This window comes from Schistocerca nitens, chromosome 3 (assembly GCF_023898315.1).
Source record: "Schistocerca nitens isolate TAMUIC-IGC-003100 chromosome 3, iqSchNite1.1, whole genome shotgun sequence".
Lineage (NCBI taxonomy): Eukaryota > Metazoa > Arthropoda > Insecta > Orthoptera > Acrididae > Schistocerca > Schistocerca nitens.
The window spans coordinates 993,817,389-993,829,402 of NC_064616.1; the positions used below are offsets into that span (position 1 = coordinate 993,817,389).

At 39.1% G+C, this 12,014-nt stretch overlaps 1 protein-coding gene across 4 annotated transcripts in view; it reads left to right on the forward strand.

Annotated features, from left to right (window-relative positions):
• LOC126249056 (biotin--protein ligase) overlaps window positions 1-12,014 on the forward strand; it is a 399,528-nt gene that overhangs the window by 354,060 nt on the left and 33,454 nt on the right. For all 4 annotated transcript variants that reach the window (XM_049950694.1, XM_049950692.1, XM_049950691.1 and 1 more), the window contains one exon: window positions 1,894-2,008. In XM_049950694.1, the coding sequence (XP_049806651.1) occupies window positions 1,894-2,008 (115 nt within the window). The remainder of the gene's footprint in view (window positions 1-1,893; window positions 2,009-12,014) is intronic.

Here is a 12,014-nt window from a genome sequence, read left to right on the forward strand (position 1 = left end):
ATTCTTAAATCACTTTACATGAAGTTACAAAATAACACAGCCCCAAAAAGCAAATAAAATTAAATTAACTCCATATCTAATCCCCTGGAGGAGTGAAGTAAGTTTTAAATTTCTAAAACACCAATAACTGGCTGCTTTATAATTATTATTTTCTACTGTGCATGTAACTCGTGCTAAGGCTACACAGTCAGAGTCCCACACTTGCTCACACTTAGTTATTCTCAATGTCAATAAGCCATACTTCACGTATATGCCACAGTCATTCCCTTATTCACTCAGACAGTAAAATATGAAGATAACATTATCCAGCAGAAATAATAATAACAGTCTGAAATTGATTTTTTAATTAAATTATAGTCTCTTTGTTAAAATGTTGTTTATTTCGTTATTTAAGGATAACATGTTTACTTAACATTCTTCACTGATCTCTATGCAAAATACATTAACATATCAGCAAATTATTTGTCAAAGAAAGCTATGAATTGTGAGTGTTTAGGTAAATGTTTGTACATCAAAAATTACTTAGCATAAGAAGCTGAAGTTCATACTATTGTTAACTATCATCTTTAGACAGGTTTATACAAAGTTTCACAATGGCTGGGTTATTAGAGCTATCTTTAATCATTCATTGTAATGTATCAAATATTGAATCGTTTTTCAGCGTATGCACATGGCTTCAAAATCCAGCTCACTCAAGAATCTACGTATGTTATTCTCAGAATACGAAAGTGTGTGGTAAGAAAGCTTCTGTGAGATTCCCTATGAGTGATGTGTATTGCTACACCTCAACAAACCGGATCAAATATTCCTCTGGTGCATATGTCATTGATTAACTAATGGTCTCTAATTGTCTCAAGCACTTCCAAAATTAAAACAATCAAGTATCTACAACTCATATCTGTATAATTTCACATGTCCTTTGTTTCAGAAAACCATGCTGATTCTGTTGGAGGTGCTTATTACATAAACTTTAAAAAAGTAAAAGTTGCAGTTGATCAGGAAATTAATATTTCTTTTTCTTTTTTGTTGACTTCTACAGTGAGCTTATGTCACAGGGCGGTGCATTTGAATATACTGCAACAATTTGACTTCATGTTTATGTTGTTATGTAAATTTTGAGTGGATGTTCCAGAACACAGGGTATGTTTACTTGTCCATCAATGTAATATAACAGGAGTGGGATTCAGCATTATTATTTCAGTTTTTCTAAATTGCCATATGTCATTGTCATGAGCACTGCAACCGTAACCAAAGTTTTTAGGTCAAAAGTAGATCACACACATTGGTCCATTTGCTACAATGTGTGGTGGAATAATATGCCTCAAAACACATGTTGCAATAAATAAATAAATCCTTAGCATTGTATTACACTGCCATATACTCCATAAATCATTGAGTGTTCTGGTTTACACAGTGAGCAAGTCTTCGACACCTGCAGTGTTTCATCAGATATGAATGTCTTATTGGTCTCTTGTCTGTTAATAGTTGAACTCTCATTCATCCATTTGTGGTAGACACTAAAGATGGCAGCATCCGAACATTGAATGAGCTTGTTTCTGTGATACTATTTCCAGCAGTTGTGCCACTGCTGTTCACCATTGGTTGAAATAATTTAAATCAGCAACTTTCCCCCTTCTGTGCACCCAGAGTCAATGTTTTTTGTTACATTCCTGTTAAATGTGACATATATTATGCATCATGTTACACACCCTCCTTGTAGCCTAGTTGTGCTGATTCACATGGTAGAAAAGTGTTCATAATGTTATGGCTCACCAGTTTAAAGTATAAGTGGAATTTCTGAATGTAGTTGTGTTTGTTTACCCTTTATGTACTTGTCTCAGAAAAAAAAATGTGCTGTTGTCATTCTAACTTCATGTTGTTTATTCTGCTTAGAACCTCAATTTGAGACTGAAGTGGCCAAATGATATATATGTGGGCAGTACTGTGAAAATTGGTGGTGTCCTGGTGACTAGTAGCTACCATCAGAATTTTATAATTTGCAACATTGGTGAGTCTTGTTTGATTTATTAGCTATTGCTTTTACCATAGAAGTTTTCCTGATTACATATTTATCACAGAGAAAATACTTATGTATTTCCTTTGGCTTGTGTGTATAGAGTTATGATAATAGTGGTGAAGGAGGGGTATCTAAAGGAAATTGTTGTTCTGTGAATATCCATTATTTCCCTAAAGCATTCTAGCTGAATAGTCTTGAACTGTTCCTTGTCTGGCTCATCCGTGCATGTTCCTCATCTGTTTGTAGAACTACATTCAGATTCCAATTTTTGTATTCCAGATAAAAGTATTCATCTGCTTTATTAGCACAGTGTTTACTAAGTGATCATTGTACATAGTTTAGAAGTAGATTATGAAGCTTTATATAGTATTAAACACTGCATACTGAGGCATTTTGGAGAAATCTTCAATGTGGTGTATCAGTTAACCTGCATATTTTTGTACTAAAAACATATAAATATGAAAACAACAATGTGCAGCACTAAAGCTCTATAAGCACATAATCCAACATGGCACTTACTTCATTTCCTTTATCAGCCAAGCACAGCAAAGGATGTGTGACATCACAGAACCTGTATCTGGTGATAAAAGATATCACTGAGAATGTTTATTTCAATATTTATTTGATAATATTCTTTCTATTTTTAATAAAATTTTTGGTGACAGCCTGATTTCCTGTGTAGCCCAAAGTCTAGGTTAGATTGAAAGATGATAATTTGATTGTGAGTTGGCAAAGCCAATGGACATGATTCCATAAGAAGCTATCGTACTACTCATTGACTGAACAGAAGCCTTTGGTAGCGCTATGCCAACTCGGAACCACACTGTTCCCTTCAGCCTAACCTACACCTTGGTCTATGCTACAGATAAGTATGTCACCATAACTCAGATTTCATATTCACATTTGTTGGTTTCACCAAATCACAACCAAACTGTCAGCTTTCAACCTAACCTAGAACTTGGGCTATGCTACAGATCGATCTGTCACAACACTCTACATTCCAAAGAATAATACAGACACAAAAAAAAATATTATCAGTGTTCTGTTCCCTTTCTGTATGCACTTATGTAATGTTGCACACCAAAACATGATTGTCATGGGACAGAACTGATGTCCAGAATCAATATGACCAACTGAACTCAAAACCATGCACACCTTTGTCATGAACTTTGTCTAACATTATTTCAATACTAAGTTCTCTCACTTCAGAACAAACAAAACAATGCATGTACAGAATATTTCAGTCAACATGTAGCAGATTGAAATGTATTCAACATAACACATTCAAGCACATACAAGGTGAACATTTAAAAGACAATTTGGGAAAGTACTGAGTTGATAATTTTTTTGAAAGGCATTCTTAAACTCATATTGAAAACTCAGGTTAATAATTAAAAAGAACTCTAAAGATTAAATTTTGAGGTATTTATTTGTGACTGTAGCATTGTGATTTTTGGAAACATTGAAAATTCAGTCCCTTTTCAAATGGTTCAAATGGCTCTGAGCACTATGGGACTTAACATCTATGGTCATCAGTCCCCTAGAACTCAGAACTACTTAAACCTAACTAACCTAAGGACATCACACAACACCCAGTCATCACGAGGCAGAGAAAATCCCCGACCCCGCCAGGAATCGAACCCAGGCGCGGGAAGCGAGAACGCTACCGCACGACCACGAGCTGCGGACAGTCCCTTTTCAGTGCAAAAAGTACGTACTATGTCTGTGCCGTACATGATCGTCCAAATTTCAGAACTGAGTAAGGTGACGGTGTGCAGTGACGGCCAAGTTAGGATGGAGGTGGAATATGGGCATATGGGTGTTTTAGGAGATTTCTGGACACGAAAATTATAACAATAAATTTTAACTGTCACACTTGGAGTTTATAGTCTCCAAGCTCTAATGTTATGAGAGACAGGTGATGTGTGCTACGGCATCACTGCCAGACTGAGGGCATGGTACCCTAAGAGATGAGGTAGGAAATATGTCTAGCTGGGAGGAGAGCTGGTGGACGAGACAGTGACCATATTTTAGGAACGCTCCTCACCGACCTGTTCTGAAGCCCCACTGTGACAATTTCCAGCTTTCCTCTTGGCTAATAGAGAGGCATCTTTAGGCATCCCGTGATCAGCAGTGCTTTCAGTTTAGCACCCCTGCCAGCAGTACCTACTGTGGAAACACTATCCACATAAAGTGAACACAAGTAGGAGCACTTCGAGTAACTTTCAGTACGCATGAGTCCAGATCGGGCCATTGTTTCATCACAGAACATTATACCAGAATTGTAAAACAGAATGGAACAAAATGTTTTGAAAAAATACCTCAACCCTTTAGATATTCTGCTCAGTCTGACTACTCACCTCGCGAACTTCTCCCTCTTCCACAGGAGCCGTTTTACGGGTCAGAAATGAATGTAATAACATCAATTGGTAGCAAAAGGTTAAGGGCTCCTTTGGACAAGTTGCTACCATTTACTATGCTTATTCTATTGGAGGGTGCTCTCTGTATTGTTGTGCTGATGTGACACCGTTCGAATGGAGGTAGTGCCAGGAAAGTGACGATGGACGGATCCGATGGAGGTGGGAGCTGGAAGCAGCTGAGTTGGTACATTGGCAATTCCTGGATGCAGCAGTGGGGGAGTGACAGTAACCAACAGTGTGGACACTACCATAGGAAATCCAGCAAGTGTGGCAATCTGGCCTTGCAGCTGGCAGGGGAATGGAACACTCAATCACAGGGGCGCATCAGTAGAGGCTCATGGGAGGCGTCAGTACGAGGGAGGGGGGTTATAGATAATTGTGACACAGAGTGTTTATAGTAACGGTTAGCATTTGACAAGTTAGGGGGTCAATTATTCTTTTACATTAGAATGGTATTCGATATTAGTAGCTATTAACTGAATTCTACTCCCGGTATAGGACGCTATTCTATTGGGAATTGATAAGGTACAGAACAGTACTCCTGTAATGTTAGGAAGAATTTCACTGACAGCTGGCAAAATTGTTGTTTATAAAACACACAACTGGTTTCGTGGCCTAAAGCCACATCATCAGGTGCAATCTAATGATAAAAAGCAAAATACAGAGTGACCACATTTTGCAGATATTAAAAGTAATATCTATAATATACTCACAATGTTAAAAGATCATATGCATATCCATTGCTCCTAGTAAAAATTTACTATTCAGTGGATGTTTTCAATATTACGGTAAGAAAATGCATTCCCTTATTAATTTTAATATCCTCAAAATGTGGTCACACTGTACTTTACTTCTTACCGTGTAGGTTGCACCTGATGATGCAGCTTTAGGCTGTGAAATCGGTTGTTTTTTCAATAAACAACAGTTTTATCAGCTGTTAGCGGAATTCTTCGTAACATCATCCCTTTCAACAGCTGCAGATGTCCAGAATATAAAATAGTTTGTGAGTAATCTCATATTACTACATTCCGTTACATTTAGTTAAAACAATTCTCCAGTATACAGTACATAAAAATGCAAATAATTTGTTTAAGAGAAAAATAACCAACTGCCAACTGTTGTGAACACTTTAATTTCTAGTCCGCAGCTTGTGGTCGTGCGGTAGCGTTCTCGCTTCCCGCGCCCGGATTCCCGTGTTCGATTCCCGGCGGGGTCAGGGATTTTCTCTGCCTCGTGATGACTGGGTGTTGTGTGATGTCCTTAGGTTAGTTAGGTTTAAGTAGTTCTAAGTTCTAGGGGACTGATGACCATAGATGTTAAGTGTTAAGTCCCATAGTGCTCAGAGCCATTTGAACTTTAATTTCTAAATCCTAAACTAGATGGGTGGAGAGGGGGGGAGGGGGGGGGCATGCCTGAAAGGTACCATGTTCCAAAATGTGTCACACATTATATTCACCAGATGGCTGCTGCTCAGGTATTGGTTGATGTTGCTTTTTACTACATCTACGACGACCTTGTGTGTGTAGGCTCCATATCATGAAACAGGCAACGATTAACATTAGAGGAACAGCTGCAGCGTTAGTAATAACTACTTGGGGTTTGTAACTCTTAGTGTTCCAGTCATCATCATGGGGCATTGCACAACCAAGGATAAGTTGTTCTCATTCCTGAGCTAATAAGTCTTTGACAGACTCCAGGAGACGAGTGTTGGTACTATCTGGCAGTACGGGAAGGCTGTCAGGGTGAGCAGCTCTCGGGCGGCTTCAGGCAGGAAAAGCAGAAAAGACTTGATACTAACACTATGTGCATATGTTAGATGGGCAGATAGTTTCTTGGTGGGTGTGACTATGTCGTAGGTGGAACTGTTAAACAGTAGTCCACTACCTACCAACCAAAGTAATCCAAAAACTTCACACCATAAATGTGTTGTTATAGCAAAGTAAGGCCACTATTGTGGGTTGTGCCACAGAGCACAGTAAACTGTTAACAGAGACAAACCAGCATTTCTTTATCATAACAACAGTACAGGGGCAAGGAGGTACTTTAGTTTCCTCTAAAAATAGTGCAATTGCACAGTTATTTGCACCAATGCTAAGGGCTAGGGTGGAACACATGTAGTTTTTGGTGTGAATGCAAGATTGAAATTTATTAAGTGGCACATCCAAGAGCACCTGGCAGTCTTTACTGACAGTCAAAATGTCCTCGGTTTGCCAGAGGACGTATTTCTGCCCAGCTGCTCGTGCAACTCGGAAAGGATGAAGATGGTAACATTCAAATTCATGGTTTGCACAAGTGACAGGCAGTGAGATTAGCACATTTAACCAATCTAGAGACCATGACAATTGTACCCCAGCTGCTGTGCAGTAGGATGACAGAGTTGATTCCCACGTGGGGGGATCATCTGGATAGGAGCTGATAAATGAAAGTAATTGTTTGTTAATGTTTGCAAAAAGATTTTGGAGGGTCATAGGTTGGTGCTGAGCCTCCATCCTAATCCCAGCTGAATGATAGACTGTAAAGTGTTAACATGTAACTAGTGTCGCATGCGTATAGCAGGATCTGTAATGTTTTGATTACTTCCAGGGTAGCAGTCAGGTTCAATAATTTCCTGCATACAGTGACTATTTCACATTGAACTGAGTTCTAAAGTTTGTCATATTGTTGTACCACCTCAGTAGCAACACCCCAGATTGGACTGGTAGCGGCCAGAAGGTTATCTAATGATATGTGAAAGTCACACGTGCTGGTGGACGAGTGTCTCACGATTTTTAGCAGCAAAAGACAGTACTGGAGGACTTTAATCCAATGTTCAGCATTGGCTTGTTTGGAGGTAATGAACAGTGTCTTTAGCCAGGCTCACTTGGTGCGATGGAGTGGTGCGGCGCCTGAAATAATTTGCAGTTGTTCTTGGGTCCCGACAAGCACCTGGTTGATATTACAAAGAGTACGAAGCATTCCGATTTGGCTTGATGTCTTATGAGAAGTGCATTGCTATTTCTTCTTTCAGTATAGATAAGCTTATGTCAGCTAATATGACTGTCTGGAGAGGGGTGTACAACAACTTGTCCCATTGTTCGAACATTGCTGAAAGGGAAGAGCATGCGGTGCTGGGTTGCACAAGTCCATCTGCCTAAAAGATAGCAACACAACATGCTGCAATGGGGCAAACAAATCTTTTCACTGTTTTAAAGTCAAGAATTGACAGAAGGATGTAGTGGTTTATTCCGTGCACTAAAGCTGGCAGTATATAAAAGGTTGTTAGGTACCTATGACTTGGTGATTGAAGTAATAAAGTAGTGGTGCTCCACAGTATACTAATGTGGTATGTCAAGTTCTTGATTAAGGACTGAATGTTTGCCAGTCAAACTACATTTATAGCATAGTGATGGCAAATCAAGCCAGTATGAGAAGATAGACTAAAATTGCAATAGTTAGCACTCACAAGGAGGCAAATGTAATAGGATATTGGCTGAGACTAGTATTTCCAAACTTCGCACAAGTTTACAAAATTGTTGTTCAGTTACAAAAAAGGTAGTATAGTTTTATAATGAAGGGGTTAATTTCATTAATTAATCCCTTTCAAGGTGTTACCAAAAGATTCAGACTTGAATATAAAGAAAACTTTAATAAGGATCTGAGGTGAGGTGGTGTTTCTGGTATACTGCACATCTGCACTGGGTAGCTCATCTGCAGCTCATCGTCTAGTGGCTAGCATAGCTGCCTCTGGATCACGGGGTCCCGGGTTCGGCTCCTACCTGGGTTGAAGATTTTCTCTGCCTGGGGGCTGGGTGTTTGTATTGTCCTCAGCATTTCATCATCATCAGATTGAAGTGAGCTGATAGGTATACCAGCTTAAAAGAACTCCCTCTAAGTAAGGGCTAACCTTCAGAGGAAGTCATGTTTTCAAGTAGAGAAGGAATTAGCATATTTCATCAAAATGTAAGAGGTATTAGAGATAAAGTTAGTGAACTACTTATAGATTTTAACTCTGAAATTATTAGTATATCGGAGCACCACTTAAATAATTTGACAATTCAGAGGCTTTATTTACCAGGATACAGATTAGCTGCTGTTTTTCAAGGAGTTCCTTGCGGGGTGGGGGAGTGGCCATGTACGTAAAAAACAGTATTCCATTTGAGTCCACAGACTTATCACGGCACTGAACTGAACAGATATTTGAATGTTGTGCTGAGGCAGTTGAATTTAGTGAAACTAAACTTCTGTTTGTTATTGTTTATACGTCCCGTAACTCTGACTTCAGAGCATTTCTGCTCAAGCTAGAGAGGGTTCTTGATTCACTTCATAGGAAGTACCACAACATTAGTTATATGTGGTGACTTCAATATTAATTTTGTATATGATGATGCAGTTATTTTTCCCGAGGGCATGCAGCTTTACTGTATGATTAAATGATGATGGCGTCCTCTTGGGTAAAACATTCCAGAGGTAAAACAGTCCCCCATTCGGATCTCTGGGCGGGGACTACTCAAGAGGACGTTGTTATCAGGAGAAAGAAAACTGGCGTTCTACAGATTGGAGCGTGGAATGTCAGATCCCTTAATTGGACAGGTAGGTTAGAAAATTTAAAAAGGAAAATGGATAGGTTAAAGTTAGATATAGTGGGAATTAGTGAAGTTCGGTGGCAGGAGGAACAAGACTTCTGGTCAGGTGACTACAGGGTTATAAATACAAAATCAAATAGGGGTAATGCAGGAGTAGGTTTAATAATGAATAAAAAAATAGGAGTATGGGTAAGCTACTACAAACAGCATAGTGAACCCATTATTGTGGCCAAGATAGACACGAACCCCACGTCTACTACAGTAGCACAAGTTTATATGCCAACTAGCTCTGCAGATGATGAAGAAATTGATGAAATGTATGATGAGATAAAAGAAACTATTCAGGTAGTGAAGGGAGATGAAAATTTAATAGTCATGGGTGACTGGAATTCGATTGTAGGAAAAGGGAGAGAAGGAAACATAGTAGGTGAATATGGATTGGGGCTAAGAAATGAGAGAGGAAGCCGCCTGGTAGAATTTTGAGCAGAGCATAACTTAATCATAGCTAACACTTGGTTCGAGAATCATGAAAGAAGGTTGTATACATGGAAGAAGCCTGGAGATACTAAAAGGTATCAGATAGATTATATAATGGTAAGACAGAGATTTAGGAACCAGGTCTTAAATTGTAAGACATTTCCAGGAGCAGATGTGGACTCTGACCACAATCTATTGGTTATGAACTGTAGATTAAAACTGAAGAAACTGCAAAAAGGTGGGAATTTAAGGAGATGGGACCTGGATAAACTGAAAGAACCAGATGTTGTACAGAGTTTCAGGGAGAGCATCAGGGAACAAGTGACAGGAATGGGGGAAAGAAATACAGTAGAAGAAGAATGGGTAGCTTTGAGGGATGAAATAGTGAAGGCAGCAGAGGATCAAATAGGTAAAAGGACGAGGGCCAGTAGAAACCCTTGGGTAACAGAAGACATATTGAATTTAATTGATGAAAGGAGAAAATATAAAAATGCAGTAAATGATGCAAGCAAAAAGGAATACAAACGTGTCAAAAATGATATTGACAGGAAGTGCAAAATGGCTAAGGAGGGATGGCTGGAGGACAAATGTAAGGGTGTAGAGGCTTATCTCATTAGGGGTAAGATAGATACTGCCTACAGGAAAATTAAAGAGACCTTTGGAGAAAAGAGAACCACTTGTATGAATATCAAGAGCTCAGATGGAGACCCAGTTCTAAGCAAAGAAGGGAAAGCAGAAAGGTGGAAGGAGTATATAGAGGGTCTATACAAGGGCAATGTACTTGAGGACAATATTATGGAAATGGAAGAGGATGTAGATGAAGATGAAATGGGAGATACGATACTGCGTGAAAAGTTTGACAGAGCACTGAAAGACCTAAGTCGAAACAAGGCCCCGGGAGTAGACAACATTCCATTAGAACTACTGACAGCCTTGGGAGAGCCAGTCCTGACAAAACTTTACCATCTGTTGAGCAAGATGTATGAGACAAGCGAAATACCCTCAGACTTCAAGAAGAATATAATAATTCCAATCCCAAAGAAAGCAGGTGTTGACATATGTGAAAATTACCGAACTATCAGTTTAATAAGTCACAGCTGCAAAATACTAACGCGAATTCTTCACAGACGAATGGAAAAACTGATAGAAGCCGACCTCGAGGAAGATCATTTTGGATTCCGTAGAAATGCAATACTGACCCTATGATTTATCTTAGAAGAAAGATTATGGAAAGACAAACCTACATTTCTAGCATTTGTAGACTTAGAGAATGCTTTTGACAATGTTGACTGGAATAATCTCTTTCAAATTCTGAAGGTGGCAGCGGTAAAATACAGGGACCGAAAGGCTATTTACAATTTGTACAGAAACCAGATGGCAGTTATAAGAGTCGAGGGGTATGAAGGGGAAGCAGTGGTTGGGAAGGGAGTGAGACAGGGTTGTAGCCTATCCCTCATGTTATTCAATCTGTATATTGAGCAAGCAATAAAGGAAACAAAAGAAAAGTTTGGAGTAGGTATTAAAATCCATGGAGAAGAAATAAAAACTTTGAGGTTCGCCGATGACCTTGTAATTCTGTCAGAGACAGCAAAGGCCTTGGAAGAGCAGTTGAATGGAATGGACAGTGTCCTTAAACGAGGGTATAAGATGAACATCAACAAAAGCAAAACGAGGATAATGGAATGTAGTCGAATTAAGTCGGGTGATGCTGAGGAAATTAGATTAGGAAATGAGACACTTAAAGTAGTAAAAGAGTTTTGCTATTTGGGGAGCAAAATAACTGATGGTAGTCGAAGTAGAGAGGATATAAAATGTAGACTGGCAATGGCAAATAAATCGTTCCTGAAGAGGAAAAATTTATTAGCATCGAGTATAGATTTAAGTGTCAGGAAGTCATTTCTGAAAGTATTTGTTTGGAGTGTAGTCATGTATGGAAGTGAAACATGGACGATAAATAGATTAGACAAGAAGAGAATAGAAGCTTTCGAAATGTGGTGCTACAGAAGAGTGCTGAAGATTAGATGGGTAGATCACGTAACTAATGAGGAGGTATTGAATAGAATTGGGGAGAGGAGCAGCTTGTGGCACAACTTGACTACCGTATTTACTCGAATATAAGCCGCACCTGAAAAATGAGACTCGAAATCAAGGAAAAAAAATTTCCCGAATCTAAGCCGCACCTGAAATTTCAGACTCTAAATTCAAGGGGAGAGAAGAGGTTTAGGCCGCACCTCCAAATCGAAACAAAGTTGGTCCATTGTAATATGAGACACAATTTAGGTCGAATGAATGACGATACAGCTACAGTAGTTTGGTTCGAGTCGTAAGCTTAGCAGTTAAGCTTTACCAGGTAGCCATTGCTATGCGTCAGGCTCTCCGTCCGTATTTATACGGGTACTCTTCCTTTTTACGTGCTTCGTCTGGTTTGAATCTATTGCTTATTTTGCTTCGATCTGATAAGTGCCGTTTTCTTTGTTATAGGTGTTAACGTCACTCTAAGCTGAAAATGCATTACTGTACTATGTCATGCATTGTTGG